This window comes from Lates calcarifer, linkage group LG9 (genome assembly GCF_001640805.2).
Source record: "Lates calcarifer isolate ASB-BC8 linkage group LG9, TLL_Latcal_v3, whole genome shotgun sequence".
Taxonomy (NCBI): Eukaryota; Metazoa; Chordata; class Actinopteri; family Centropomidae; genus Lates; species Lates calcarifer.
The window spans coordinates 21,176,735-21,192,694 of NC_066841.1; the positions used below are offsets into that span (position 1 = coordinate 21,176,735).

General features: G+C 42.7%; 4 protein-coding genes across 5 annotated transcripts in view; 1 reads left to right on the plus strand and 3 right to left on the minus strand.

The window, feature by feature from the left end:
- LOC108887032 (low affinity immunoglobulin gamma Fc region receptor II) overlaps window positions 1–15,960 on the plus strand; it is a 42,338-nt gene that overhangs the window by 23,241 nt on the left and 3,137 nt on the right. The window contains exons 4-6 of the mRNA XM_051072680.1: window positions 14,183–14,428; window positions 14,526–14,675; window positions 14,932–15,030. Of these exons, the coding sequence (XP_050928637.1) occupies window positions 14,183–14,428; window positions 14,526–14,675; window positions 14,932–15,030 (495 nt within the window). The remainder of the gene's footprint in view (window positions 1–14,182; window positions 14,429–14,525; window positions 14,676–14,931; window positions 15,031–15,960) is intronic.
- Window positions 1–15,960, minus strand: part of LOC108887009 (coxsackievirus and adenovirus receptor homolog) — a 111,991-nt gene that overhangs the window by 13,026 nt on the left and 83,005 nt on the right. The window lies entirely within an intron of this gene.
- LOC108887033 (CXADR-like membrane protein) overlaps window positions 1–15,960 on the minus strand; it is a 41,732-nt gene that overhangs the window by 12,161 nt on the left and 13,611 nt on the right. The gene's annotated exons all lie outside the window — the stretch shown is intronic.
- On the minus strand, window positions 6,673–9,542 carry LOC108887017 (sodium channel subunit beta-3). Of its 2 annotated transcripts, none has more exons than XM_018682188.2 (3): window positions 9,375–9,542; window positions 8,350–8,703; window positions 6,673–8,248 (listed from the first exon to the last, which is right to left on the minus strand). In XM_018682188.2, exons 1-3 carry the CDS (start codon window positions 9,448–9,450, stop codon window positions 8,001–8,003), a joined length of 678 nt encoding a protein of 225 aa, XP_018537704.1. In that variant the 5' UTR covers window positions 9,451–9,542; the 3' UTR covers window positions 6,673–8,000. The 2 variants fall into 2 exon arrangements, with proteins under 2 accessions (XP_018537704.1, XP_018537705.1); XM_018682189.2 differs by lacking the exon at window positions 9,375–9,542 and adding an exon at window positions 8,785–8,914.

The window sequence follows — 15,960 nt, forward strand, 5'->3', positions numbered from 1 at the left end:
TAAGATCAGACTGTGGAGTTAGTATTGATGAAGCTGTGTGTAAATGGATGAAATGCTGTAGTTTGTCTCTGTGTTGAGGTGGATCAGTGATCCTGCAGAGTCCTGTCCTCCCTGTGATGGAGGGACATGATGTCACTCTGCACTGTAAAACAAAGACCACTCCCTCCAACCTCCCAGCTGCTTTCTATAAAGATGGCGTCTTCATTGGGGCTGAGCCTACAGGTCACATGACCATCCACCATGTTACCAAGTCTGATGAAGGCCTCTACAAGTGTAACATCAGCAGTGATGGAGAGTCTCCACCCAGCTGGATCACTGTCACAGGTCAGGAGGACACAGGTAAGTCTGATGACCACAGATCGGTGTAAAACACATTGTGCTTTTCATCACCTCTATTTGTTGTTTTTCATTTCTTCCAGAGACGCCCACCACCACACCTCCTCCACCCCCCTCCGTTACATCTGGTTCCTTCATCTTTTCGTCTCTGTCCGTCTCTGCTGTTCTCTTAGCGTTTCTGTCTGTTCCAGCCACCTGTGGTTTGGTGCTGCTGGTCGCTCTAGCTCTGCTGGTGAGACGACGTGTACGAAGGAAACCTGAAGGTGAGACACAGACTTCCTGTCACGCTCACACGTAGGTTTAGATTTGCAGTGTTTTCATTTTAAAACAGTTCATCAGATCCTTGAGTCCATGAAGTTCTGGGCTGTAGTTTGGATGGTTTGGTCTGATGGGAGGTTGGTTCCCGTGTTTGAAGTGTGACTCAGTGTGGTTGTTTTGTTCCTTGTGGTCACAGTGTTCACTGAAGTTCTGCTGCCGTCTAGTTTCCTGTTTTCTGATAAAAAGAAAAAACCCTTCAGTGTTGCTTCTGGTGCACGGTTCACTGCAGAACTGATAGAAAGATAAAGATGAAAGAACGTTTCTCTACTTAGAGTTTTTACGGTTAACTTCACTTGTGAGGAGAAGAGATTCTCCTCATTTCACATGATGCAACAGTTTTCCTTTCTGCTGAATTCATCTTCAATTCATTTGTTATTTCTATCAACATAGAAAAGGTTATTAGGCACATTACTGCTACAGATATTCAGAGAACTGGTTGCAGTAGACCGACTGTCAGTTCCCTCTCTTAGCCCTATCCCTAGTTCTGGAGTGCCCTCACCCTGGTAGTGGTAGTGGTTCAGAATGAAGCTACGAGGGGCAGAGGTTGAAATCTTTAGAAATGGGACACCACTTATTCAGTCGTTTGGGTGGCCGTTGTTTGAAGACTAGATGATGAATACCCGTCAGTTCCCCAGAAGAACTGGGACGATCTACCCTAAAGCAGAGGGGAAGGGGTTCATCAGCTGCAAATTATTCATTGTTTGACTTGGTTTTCCAGCTCCTCCTGATCCAGCTCCAGTCTACTCCACAGTGAGAAGATCAGCAGATGTCAGTCGTGAACCAAACAGGACGACAGGTACAACTGCTGCTCTTCTTTACAGAGGCTGTGATCAGTGTGAGTTTTCTGTAACCAGAGCTCTGAAATTCACACCCACTTCATGGCCGGTGCGGTGAAATGCGTCGACTGCCTCTAACAGAAGCGAGCAGCTCTGTGGTCGTCCACTTTCCTGTTTCATAAATAACCAGCTGAAGTCAACATCTTCCTCTGGGTATTATTTGTATTAGATGTACTGCAGCTGATGCTCTGATCTGATTCCCTCTTCCAGAGAGTGATCCACCTGCAGTTTATGCATCAGTGCGAAGAACTACAGACGTCACTTATGGACAAGTTGCCATCAGAACAAACAGCAGGAGAGGTACAGCAGCTGCTCTGTAACACTGACCAGGATGGTTTACATGTCCTGATCTGCACAGGGTGTGAAACAAACAGAGATTCACTGATGTGCTCTTCAGGGGAACAGGATGTCTCATCTCGGTTTATTTTATCACATGGGCCGGGTGGACCTGCTCTAAAAGTAGCCTTGAAAAGGTTTAGTTGTATCGTGCCCTTTTAAAGTAATCAGAAGTTTGTCATTAAAGAAACATTATGCAACTATTTGACCTTAAAGTCTCAGCTTCAGAATCATGTTGATGGTTCAGTTTAACAGGGAGAACAGAGCCTCTGTCATTCGAGCACCTGAACATAAAAAGACGTGGAAGTCATTAAAAACCAGCGTTCATCTCTGATATCAGGAAACTGACACAAATATCAAGAGTTAGAAACAGAGTTTGTTGTGTCTGTTAAAGAGACAGCACTTCCTGTTTCAGAAGCCGAGGATCATGGGTAATGAATACATGAAAACCACTGAACCACTCGGACTCAGAGACCAGCAGAATGAATTACCTTTTGTGGCTGCAGAGGGAGAGAGAGCGCTGCCGCTCAGTGATGTTCTGTTGCTGTAGAGAATGAGTCAGTGTTTTAATCTGACGTCTCTTTATTTGATGGAGGGAAACCTAAGAGTTCAACACACCTGTTGAACCCTGGTGTTCGGAGCAGGTGCATTTAGGGACTGTCCAAATCCAGTTTGACTAGTTTTTAGCTGATGTGTCCTGGGCTCATTGTCATCGACAGGTGCAGTTCAGCATCACGCCTTTCTGTAATGCGTCCTAATGTCCAAGAGACTCACAGCAGTGTTATACAAAACACAGCATACTTTGTTATTTTTAATCTGTTGCATGTTTGTGTGTAACAAGCAGAGAAACATGCCTGTATCTTAATGCTCTGACCTCAGACTGGGGTTTTGTCGGTCACTTTCGATGCTCATGACCTCACTTTATTTTAAGCCCAACGCACCCATACATGCACAGACAGCATAGGTGTCTCTTTAAGCAACGAGGGCGTTGATGGGAAAATGAAAACTGCATCAGTCTGAAACAAAGACTCTTGTTGCTGCTTTTGCACTGTAGGATAGAGCCCCTGTGTTACTGAGCCAGAAACCCCTGAGCACCTGAGGAGCCTGAATATCAGACACTGTCCTCCAACAGAGTTTAACCTTGTGTCTGTGTGTGTGTGTGTGTGTGTGCGTGTGTGTGTGTGTGTGTGTGTGTGTGTGTGTTTGTGTGTGTGTGTGTGTGTGTGTGTGTGTGTGTGTTCAGAGCGTCAACCAGACCAAGAGGTCGTCTACTCTTCGCTGAGGTCGACCTCTGCTCCGTCACACCAGTCCGACCACTGACGTCCTGCTGCTGGTTCACTGCAGAGCCGCTCACACCTCCTTATTTATTTCATCACACTCTACGACTCCTGCAGCTGCACACAGACAAACTGCATCTGACTTTTGTTCTTTTGTTCTGATTTATTTCTGATTTTTGTGGACTCTGTGCTGAAAGAGAAATAAAACATGAACACGTCTGTGGGATGAGGAGATGAAATGTTTAATCTCTGGCTGTAAAGAAACCCTGAAAGCACATCAGATCAACATTATATAATCTATATTTTGGATGAATATACTTGTCTTGAGTCCAGATTGTTCAGGAGCTTTTCCTCTCTGTCCTCTGAAGACTCAGCTCCTCTGAGAGCTCCTGACCTGAGTGCTGCAGATCCGAGTCAGACCTCAGTCACAGGACACTGGTGAAGAAACACTTGACATGTTGCTTCAGAGTTTAACTTAAGTGCAGTTACTCTGTTGTAATCATCATTAATGTATTCTCACCAACAGCCAGCTGGTGGCAGCACTGCAGCTTCAGGTTGTCCAACCACAGAGGACGGTTTTAACTTCACAGTCTGAGCTTTAAGAGGAGAGGAGGAGAACCATACAAACATGAGTTTTACAGAACAGTCATCAGTCAGAAGAGAAGACAAAGACTCTGTCCTCCCTGCAGAGAGAGACCAACACTGTGAGTTAGAGCAGAAGACCCAGAACAACAGCTCAGCACTGATGTGACCTCAGAGATCAGACCTGTTCCAACAAGTTATTTGAATAATGCAAACAATGTTGCTTCAGTCAGATGCCTCAGAGCGTCAAACATTAACTTGGCTGCTGAATACTGGGTGTGTGTGTGTTTGTACATGATGGTGCAGGTTTGCACAGTGTGACAGATTGTTACCTCCCAAAGACAAATTCAAAGTCAAGAATCTGGACTGAGTCCAGGATCCAGATCAGACTGGATGCTTTTAATTTGAATAAACAGATGAAATCATTTTCCCTGAAACGAGGCAGAGAGAGTTAAAGTCCCAGAGTTTGAGTGATTAGTGATCAGAGGTGATCAATCAGTGATGTGAGGGAATAACTGATGAAAGCTTTCCTCCTGAACTGTCTCTGTGTGCTTTGACTGCTCAGTAAAGATGGAGGCTGCTGCTCTCGCTCTGTTGGTTCATGTCAAACCTTCACTTCCTGCTTTTCACTCTCTGTACTCACTGTTTTACATTCACATCTAAACTACACTGGATCATCCAGAGAAAGAACCTGAACTTCATCAGTTCACTTTGCTCAGCTTTGTTTACTGTGAATCATTCCAGGGACGAACTGATGACAGGAAACCTGTTGAGCTTCCTTGTGCAGAGTATCTTGGCAGAGTCTTGCAGCAAAGAGCAGGAAACAGAACAATGCGAGATGACAGTAAACAACAATCTCAGAGTGAATGAGGGTGGATTCACCGCAGGTATTACAACAGACTGAAGCTCTGAGATCAGCAGATAAAACACATTCCCTCCACATTTGGAATTTAAAACAGTCAGTGGGAAGATGTTTTTTTTTTTTTTTTTTTTTAAAGTATTTTTGCCTGTATTTATAGGACAGTGAGAGAGAGGCAGGAAGCAGGGAGAGAGTGGGGGAATGACATGCAGTAAAGGTCTGGCTGGATTGGGAGTCGAGCCAGGGTCTGCATGCTCAGACCACTAGGGCCCACATGGTATGCACCCTAACCATTTGGCTATGAGGGCACCCCCAGTGGGAAGATGTTTCAAAGGAGTGAGTGATATCTGCTCTGGGTTTTTACTCTGGTTTGTCCCAGTTTAGTTCATAGTTCAAGTTGAACGTTTCCCCAGCAGTTTCCTTCTGATCACACACATGATTTCATTGTTGTAACAGGAACCATTAACTTCCCGTTCCTGTTCTGAGTTAAGGATAAACTTACAGGAAAAGGTGGCCATCATACATGATGACACTCAAGTAGTTTAAAGTTGTGTTCCTTTAACACCTCAGTCCTGGTTGATGCAGTAACGATAGTAACTGTGAGATTTGTGGAAAACCCTTCAGAACAGCAGGAAACACTGCTCATAAACCAGAAAGTTTCCACTGACAGTTGTGACACTGATGTGTTTGAAGGGCACGGCGCTCACAGTAAACAGAGACACAAGTGGTTTGTTGGGAAACTCTGACACAACCTGTAGTTAATCCCTGATAAATAAATTAACCCTGTTATGATGTGACAGTACCAGGGTCAGTACCACACAGTAAACCATATTTGCTGTCGGGTTAATTATTAAATCTAATCTTCGACAGGTGCCTGAAATGAAACCTGGCGTGTCAGTTGTTGAACTGTGAACCTGTTTTCATAAAATGCTCTTTTCTCTGTGTTTGGCTCTCAGCTCAGGTGTGTTGTGGTTTCTGGGACTGGTTCAGCAGGATTCAGGTGAGATCATGTATCAACAGGATCAGTGTCTGCAGGGCGAAAACATCTTTTAGATTCACTTAACAATCAGAACACCTTTAAAACTCAAAGTGCATTTTCACATGATGTTTAAAATTCACCTGGGCTCAGAGACACCAGACGCCTGCAGTAGGGACGTGGTTCAAAGAGCTGAACTTTGGGGAACAACAGGCCAGGTGTGCCTGCAGCGGGGAAATGGTGGATTTTCCCGCCTCCCCCTCCTGTCCTCTTTGTTCGCCGCCCCGCAGGCCACCACTCACTCTACACATCAGTTCTCTCTGTATTTCCACCAGGACTGAGAGGTGAATCAACTGAATGACATGTTTTACAGAGGGAAACGTGAGGAGCTGCAGGTCCTGTACCTGTCACCTGTGTGAGTCACTGCTGTTGTAACAGCGTCTGTTCTGATGTGAGATCATCTGGACTCTTCATCAGAAATGTGGAAATCTGAATCAGAGCCGACACCGGTAGATCACCCCCCAGCTCACTGCTCTGTGTCTGAGCTGCAGATTAAACACAAACCATCAGTGCTATGATCCACAACACACTGTTAGTTTATACTGATGATTCAAACTCGGTGTAACGTGGTGTTTTCCATGTGAGTCATTTGACCCAGACACAAAGCTCAGTCACATTCACAGTCGTGATGATGAGTTTCCCTGTGATGTGGTCTTGCTGTGGGTTCAGATCAGTGTCAGTCTCAGTTCAGTTGTGGTCCTGTTTCACAGGGACACAGCTTCATTTCATGGTTCAGTTACAGAGTTCCTGTCACGGACCGTGTTTGCTCTCAGGTTAATATCAGCTGTAACCTCACTTTGGTCTAAAGTCGACACATAAATGAACTCTAACCTGTTTTATGGTCTGTTATCTCTGTTAATCCAGATCAGTCAGTCCTCAGAGTTCCAGCTCAGATTAAACAGTGCTGATATTTTTACTGTGTTTTTCTGCTGCACTACAGTTACCTGATAGTTAATGTTACATATACCAAATCTCAGTGTGTGTGTGTGTGCAGGGGGGGTTCTCATTAAAACAAACTGGGATTTAAATGGTTAAAATCCTGGAACTGGGGCTGATGTTGGTTAAAAACATTAACTCAGTGAAAGAGGAAAATAATGTTCATATTTTTATTGAATCCCTCTGATTATAAACATGTTAATGTCTTTTTTAAAGATTGAAACTGACAGAAAAAGAAAACAATCATAAGGCAGCAAAGTCTGTTAATCATTGACCAGTAATGACAGTAAATGTTACCTTTAACACTTTGTTTTTCAATTTTCCAATTTTTTTTACTTTATGTTTATAGCATGTGTGTTTTCTTTGGGAGAAGGAAACTGATATCACTCTGGCGTGTGTGTGTGTTATTTCTCATCTTATGGTTTATGTGTAGTGTGGAAACAGAGAGGCTGTTAATGACCGGTCCAACACACAACTCATTTCCATTTAAAAAACACAGACATGAAGGAGAACTCATCAGGACTGAGGTGGAATCTGACTGCATTTAAACTGGCTTCAAAACCAAAACAACTTTATTTATAAAACATGTGCACTGATAAATTCAGTAAGATTGTCTTCAGTGTATACAGAACAATTAGCCACAGAGGTATTACAGTATCCAAAGGTCAAATGACAATATGTGATAAATGAGATCATCAGACAAGATTGAAATGTTGAACTAATATAACAACACAGAAGGAAAACACAAGCAAAGCATCTTCAGAAAATGTGCAATATAAATCTGATTAGTAAAGAGATAAAACAGTGACGCCGACATCACTAACTCTTAACATGTGGAAAGTTCAGAGATGTGTTACATGTGATCCGTTTAGTTTATTTTATATCCTCCATCATTTGTAATCTTCACTTTGTAAAGCTGCCTGTTCATCATGATGACTCCTGACTGGATCTGAACGTGAAGGAATCTACTCTCATTTATTCTCTACATTTCTACATGTGTAACTTTAAATGCTGCCGCTGCAGGGCATTGTGGGATCGGTGTTATCTCTATTCCTTTCATAAAGGTACACAGTAATAATAAGTCTTACTTTTACCCTGAGTATGTAAATACTTCCCTCTCCTGTTCTCTGGACCACAGTTCTCTCCTGGTTCTCCTGGTTCTCGCCTTTCATTAACATTTAGAGAAGTGAGCCAGCTCTGAGAAGCTTCCAGGTCATGTCCCTCTCATGTGTGTGCGTGGTATCTAGGTGTGATTATATGTTTTCATTTGGCCGAATTTCCAATAAACATTTAATTCTTTGGCGGCCATGTTTGAACGGGGAAGGTCCAATACTAACATGACATCAGATTGTATGGTAGTTTTCACACAGGATGTGAACCGTAACTCAGTACACATGAACTGTACTGAAGACCACCTCTTTACGTGGTTCCGGGCACGGAATTACGTACCGTGCCCGGGCACGGTACACAGTGTTGACACTACTCTAACCACTTAGATTTAGGCTCAGGTGTTCTTGATGTGAAGGGACAGAGACAACCGATGGACATTCAGTCGTTAACAGCCTCTCATTGTGTAAACCTGCTGTTTCCACACCACACAGGAGAAATATCTGAACAACTTGACCGTTTCTCACAAAGAAAACAACACCAACAGGAGGGTGGACAGACCGACCATCCTGACCAGCAAACTCATTCCTGACTCCTCCACTCTGAAGTACTTTAGGCCATCGATCTGTGTGACATACAGAGCAGAGGCAGGTGTGAAGGATCAGTGTCGGACAGGTGATGACTGAAGACCTGAACAGAATCCACATCTGGACTCTACAAACTCACCTGGCTCCTGGACTGTCAGGGTGATGGTGCTGAGCTGCTCAGGTATGTCCCTCCTGCTGCGTCTTGTTTTCTTCAGAGAAACCAGGCAGACGTAGGTTCCGGCGTCTTGTTCTGTGACGTTCTTCAGACTCACGGAGACGTCGCCGTCCTTGATGGCGGATTCGTTCTCCAGCTCCACACGGCCGTGAAAGGACGGGTGCTGGTATTTGTCTTGTCTGCGGTTGTTTTCGTAGAAGAAGATGTAGCCGTCTACCTCCAGGTCAGGTCTGGTCCACTCTATGGTCTTGATGTCTGCACCTCTGGGGCTTTGGCATCTCAGGACAGCATTACTCCCAGATGTCACCTTCACTTGTTCTGGACGAGAACAGAGAACAAAATTCAGACTCGGTCTTCATTTCACTTAAAACGAACTTATCAGAACCTCTGAACACACACCAGGTTTAGAAACAGAAACGCTGTGTGTCATGGAACAGGCAGACGTTCAGTCAGCAGGGTGGTTCCATGTTTCAGTGTTTATCAAACCCTTTGGTGACTGAACGCATCACGTGTTCATATAATCACAGACATGGAATGAAGTTCTGCAGAGACAGAAGACAGGACAACACATCTGACATCTTTAATCTGAAGGGTTAAAACAGACACAGGCCCTGTCACGTCCTGTGTGCTGAGGTTTGCACGAGTTCAACATAAGAGGAAGTAAAACTGACAGAGTCAGTGTCTGTCTGAGCTGTTCCTGGATCTGTAACATCAGCAAGAGAAAACCCTGCTTCATGGAAAAGTAGAAACACAACCACCGAGTTTCCATCCACAGCTTCAGTCTGCTCCTGTGTCCGACCTGGACTTTAACACTGAGTAAAACCAGAAAGCTCCCATCACATCTGTGCAGCTGATTTTAATAATTATTATTCCCGCTCGTTACTCAGAAACTCGACCCCTGTTTCCGGGTCCGGACTGAACCACAGACCAGTATACAAGCTCAACAGTATAGACAGACAGACAGACAGACAGACACACACAGCTCTTACCCTCCGCCGCCAAACACACAATAATCCATGAAGACGCCAAAAGAGCCACAAATGGCGCAGATGTTACAGCGGCCATGAGGGCGGCGCAGCAGAGCTGACAGAGTTCAGGATAAGAATGAGACTCCTCCTGCTGACCGACAGGTTTTATATGACTGAACCCACCCAGTCCCGGACTCACGTGATTTCCAAGAAACCAGGCTCAGACTCCAGAATGAAACAGAGCAGGTTTCCACAGGCGGGTAAGAGAAGACCCGGAACTGTTTGACAGCTGATTACGCACCGAAATATCAGCAGGGTTAGAAATACAAATATTTAATACAAAACCTCTGCTGTTAGAAATAATACAAAGTAGAGCTGTATCTACTGCTCCATGTCAGTTTCACTTTGGTTCAGGTTCCTTTAATCCAGCACCACTGCTCTGATCCGCTGTTATAATCTGTTATTACTGACCTCAGTCTGACTGTGCTGTTCTTCCTCCAGGCCTGAAGGTGGCGCTCTTCACCTGTTCCTGAGCCTAATTTAAAATGATGGCTTTACCAGAACCAGAGGCTTCCTGTGTTTGTGTTTAAACACTTGGCCATACTCCAGCATGTGCTGATGAATAAACTATATATATATATATATATATATATATGTGTGTGTGTGTGTGTGTGTATATATAGTATATATATAGTTTCATTTCTCAAATATTTTCTGTGTGAAATCAGAGTCAGACTGTAAATGAGTCAGTGACTGTTTCTATATAAACAGGCCATATTATACACTGTACAGTGTACTACAGGGAGTAGACCATGAGTGGACACAGTGATGTAATGGACCTGATGGAGAAAGGTTTGTAGGTGAAGTTACACCGTCACTGAGCTGATGAATACTCACCAGAAAGACTAGAGATGATACGAGTCTGCAGTTTTCAGAGGACTCTGCAGGTGTGTGGTGTGTTGGCAGAGACCACCTGGTCGTGAACCTCAGATGGTTTCTGGTGATGATGTGATAAAAAATGCTACAGGACATCATTCCTCTCATCAGCAGCAGCGGCGTGACGCTGACTGAACAGTTTCTCTTTGTCACAGGTGGGTCTATATTTGGATTTTAATTGACAGGCTGACTTCACAGATAATTTGCACCTTCAAATAAAATGGTTGTTTATGACCATTTTTTAATAATGCCGCTGTGAAAGATACAGAGATAAAGAAATCTGTGAAGTAATAAATTATTGAGACTTAGTTACTTTCTTTCTTTCTTTCTTTCTTTCTTTCTTTCTTTCTTCTGGAATAATAACTCCAGACTGTTGTTTCAGTATTGATTGTTGTTTTGAGCAATCACTCCAGACTGTTGTTGAACTTTGATTCAGTGCCTGTTGGAGACACAGATGTGCTGACAGGTCGTTCTTGTATCTGCTGTGTAGACGAGTGGACTGAACTGCTGTCATTTCATTTCTTTGATTTGTTCATTTACATCTTTCTACAGTGACGGCCTTTGACCCTGAAACACTGAACATCAGTGAGTTTTTATAGAAGACTTCACTTAAAGTTTCACATTCACAATGAGATAAAATAAGAATCATCTTTAGACCTCAACTCATCATGAAACTGTGGTGGGAGACACTTTTTACAGTGGTTACTTTTACTTTTGATTCTCGGGTGCCCGTCCCCTGATCACTGCGCTGACAGTGAACAGCCTCTTAGGTTCAGATACAGAGAATATATCGGACATTTTGGCTGAACAGCAGTGAAATCTGTAGCTTTATCTTCTTTACATCCACAGGCAAATATATATATAAATAACAACAGCCTACACTGTCCTGTAGCTGCAAACATATGAAATATCATATGCTATGTACGACTGTTCCCAAGGAGTCAGGCGTCACTGTTACACTGTTTTTACGCCACCAGGTGTCAGCAGAGAGCAGCTCACATCACACTGCTCTTCGGTGGGACACACTGAGGCATCATGAGGGTCATTCCTCAGGATAAATTCACCTCTGTGAGCCAACTCAAACATTTCATGGTGGTTTATCAGAGAGAGAAACTGACACTTGTTTGGCTGATGTCTCAGATACTTTCAGATTTGTAGAGAAAATGAATCCAAACTGCAGGTCATCAGATGATTCTGTGTCTTCTCTGTTTTATCCAGTGAATCCTCTCATCTCACCAGACCAGGCATCACATTAAGATCACAGTTATCATGGATTTTCCTCAGAGAACTGTGGAACTGCTTCTTCTACACCACCAGAGAATTGACTGTAAGCATCACACACTGATGACGTCTGTCTGTTACTCTGTTAATGCTCTATGTTTAGGAACAGAGGAGTCATTCAGAGACTCTGCCGTCATCCTTTCTCCTTCTGTTTCAGTCTGACAGAATACAAAGTCTGAGAAGCAGAAGCTTAAAATGTTACTCTCAGTTACTCTCAATCAGCCGAGGACGGACTTATGGCTTCAGGACTTATTATAGATTAACAGAGACGAATGTGAGAACCTCCTGTCCTTAAATGTGTATCAGGTCTGTAGTTAGTTATTTTCACACCAGAGTTTGTTTTAAAACACAGGATTCACATTAGATATGAACCGTAGTTCAGCTGCTTCATGAACGGAGGCTTTACTGACCCCTGCAGGACAAAACTGCAACAGGAAAACACAGGAGGAGGAGAGCTGGTTTCACCCGGGAGAGTTTAATCTGAATAAAAGAATAAATAAATCTACATTTATTTTAAAAAGAGGAAAGCACTGTGATACTAATATTCACTGAGCTACACACTGACTTAAACCAGGCTCATGTTAATCCTCTGTGCAGTGATATGATTTCCTGTACAACACAAACACACTCCTGATGTTCTCTTGATGTCCAGTGTTGAACTGCTTTAATCGACTCTCTTCATTAATTATTCACAAACTTAAGTTATGATTCATGCAGACGTCTTTGTGCTGACGTCACATCTTTGACTGATCCAAACACTGTTCTACACAAACACCAGAACTGACTGAACGGGTTAAATCTCTGAAGAATGAACGATCGAAAAGGACATTTAAACATGTTTGGGACCATGTGTTCCTGTGTATTAAAGGGCAGTGAGTCTGTACTGTCGTACAGTAACTGACCGTCACTCTGCTGTGGTATTTGTTGGTAAAGGTTTGTGGACTGTGTAGACTCAGAGTGTAACTCTGAGGACCTCTTCTCTTCAGAAAACAGCTGCGGATGTAGAGAGGCTGAAAGTCGAGGACTTCAGCAGAACTTCACTTCCTCTGTGGTTTCACTGTTTTCCATCCGGGCTGATTGTTTCTCTGTGATAAAAAGTTCTTCACTCATCTAACGTTTAGTGTTAGTTAGTGTAGTTTTAATCCTACAGATTATTTATTCTTTACTGAACTGTTTTTTGAAATAACTCTGTTTGTCAACTCAGATGTTTCCAGTTTCCATCTCTTTTCTCTTGCATCATCTCCACCTGTGTTTCCTCTCTCTAATTTATTATTGTTGGTTTTTACAGTTTTTACAGTTTAATAAACCACAGCCAGTGGTTTATCTCTGTAGTAATAAGCTGAAGTCTCTGACCTATTTTGTGTAAACTGCAGGAGAGAACACTTACCTACAAAGAGGAAGGAGGAGGGTTTAAGTGGTGTGACTGAGCGTCAGCTCTCAGATCAGCAGCTCGGACGATGGCTCGGACGTCTCTTCTGCTCTGTGAGTACAGTCTCTGCTGACACCAGCTCAGTGCTGTTAACAGCTTAACGAGTTTCTCTGTCACTTTACTCAACTGTAGTGTTTAAGACCAGGACATAAAACATCTGGACTGGGTCAAAGTCTGGTCTCAGATCAGTCAGTTCTTTAAAACCTGCTGCTGAAAAGAGATTGAATGTATTAATAGAATCAGAATTTACAGACGGATGCATGAAATATAAACCTCTGTAAAACTGTTACCACTGTTCTATCAGTGTGTGATGCTGCTGCTCAGATTGTGTGATTCTGTCTCTGTAGGTCAGTGTTTTCTTCCTTCCTTTAACCTGAGAGAGAAAATCTATCTTTATGATTCAAGAGTTAATCAGAACTTTTTGTTCTTCTAAAGTTCCTGTGAGACACTTAGACTGATAACCAGCCTAAAGAGTCCTGCCCAGGTCCAATTCAGCAAACCTGGATCTGTAAAACTCTGTACCAGAGTCGACTCATTGACCACAAATAACTCTGAAACAAATCCAGTCCACTGTCAAACTCATCCAGATCTTATTTCATCAGGATTTAAACGACGCCTGCTCTGAGATTATCTGCTGTTAACATTATGAACTCATTCAGACGAACAAAGCACTCGTTCAGTCTGCTCCAACCTGTCGTTGATGTACTCAAAGGCTGCAGGACTGTGAGTTCATCGAAGGTTGGAGAAGGTCTGAGAAGTGTTCAGGTTGTATTTTAAATCTCAAACCGACTTTTTCTCCTCAGTGCTGATCTCAGAGCTGTGCTGCAGGACCAACACAGCTCGTCTGACTGTGAGTCCCAGCAGATCTCAGTTTTTTAGAGGAGAGTTTGTCCTCTCTGAGCTGTGAGGAGGACGACAGCTCTGTTGGATGGAGGCTGAGGAGGAACACAACCAGAGACACCAGAGCTGATTGTGGAGCTGACTGGGGAAAATCATCTGGTTCTTCCTGTAACATCAGTCACATCCTCCCGTTGGACAGTGGAGTTTACTGGTGTGAGTCCAGAGAGGGAGCAACCAGTAACATCATCAGCATCACTGTCACTGGTAAGATCAGACTGTGGAGTTAGTATTGATGAAGCTGTGTGTAAATGGATGAAATGCTGTAGTTTGTCTCTGTGTTGAGGTGGATCAGTGATCCTGCAGAGTCCTGTCCTCCCTGTGATGGAGGGACATGATGTCACTCTGCACTGTAAAACAAAGACCACTCCCTCCAACCTCCCAGCTGCTTTCTATAAAGATGGCTCCCTCATCAGGACTGAGCCTACAGGTCACATGACCATCCACCATGTTACCAAGTCTGATGAAGGCCTCTACAAGTGTAACATCAGCAGTGATGGAGAGTCTCCACCCAGCTGGATCACTGTCACAGGTCAGGAGGACCTGTCTTTAGTTGACTTTGATTTTCCTGTGCAGCACGTCAATTATTTAACATTTCATTTTAACATATATATTGTTTATCATTTTAGAAAAACCCTCCACTACACCTGGACCTACACTCACCTCCTCCTCCAACTCTTCTTTCCCTGTGTTGCTGCCTGTTGTCTCTCTCTGTGCTCTGGTTGCTCTGGTGTCACTGGTTCTACTGGTGAAACTATGTGTTCGGAAGAAACCTAAAGGTGAGACACTGACTTCTAGATTTTATGCATAGTTTTTTTTATCAAAAAAATAAAAAAATAAAAAAATATTATTTACTCCCCTTCAGTTCCTCATGACTGTTTTTTAGTATTTACATTCTATTTTCACATTTACAAATAACTATGTTACATATTTTAACTACAGCTCCAGTCATAGTACATTTTCTTGAATGAAATGTCCATTAATATTCTTCTGTTGTAAATACATATATATATTGTTGTTTTTGATTCTTTGCAGCTGATGAAGAAGATGAAGAACATGACATCACAGATGACATCACATACAGTGACATCAAAATATTACGTCACCGAGAACAGCCAATCAGATGGAGCAGAGGTAGTGATTTGTTTTTTAAACTTTGGGAGGACTATTGATTTTGAGACATTTGAGGACATTTTCAGAAAGTGAAAGAATTTTATTTGAATGTAAAGGTAGTCTTATAAAGTGAGAATATAACTTATTTTTCACTGGGGAATTTGTAGGAAATTTTTTGTTTTTTGTGAAATATTTGCATGCAATTCATACATTTAAAAAATTTAAAGATCATTTTCAGAAGGTGAGCACAGTTTTAGAAACTGGAGGCATTATAAGAAAGTGAGGACATTTTGCGAAGTGAGGACATTTTTTGTGGGGACAGCTTGTCTGGCCACACCTCCTCAAAACATTAAAGTTGGTTTTTGTGACAGAGGGAGAATTAGATTTTGGTCAGTGAGGATACTTTCATAAAGTGATGCCAGTTTTTCACTCTAAGAATATAATGGGTTATAAGGACAGGTAGGAGGATATTGTGGCATATGAGAACATTGTGGTATATGAGGACATCATGGGTTATGAGGACACTGTGACATGAATGTTTGAGACTAGGGGATGGATTATGTCAGTGAGGATCACAAATACAAAAATGTTGCTTAGTTTTCTTTACTCCTGTGATGTTATTGGTTGTTACCCTGAAATTACATTTACATTTCTATTTATTTTCAAATTCTACACACTGTACATTATCATGCACCTCTGAATTTACATCTACATTTTAAGAGCAGTTCAGTCAAATTTAATCTTCAGGTTTCAGACTGTAGTGTAGTCTGCCTTACTGAAGACAGTGTTGGTGTGTTGGGCTGTGTTTTTTTTTACAGTGTACCTGCAGTGAGTCTGTTAACAGAAGCTAACGTCTCTGTGGTCGTCCAGTTTCCTGTTTTTGACAACAACACTACGGTTGAATGTGACCCTGCACATGTTTCAGGAAGAAAGAAAGAAAGAAAGAAAGAA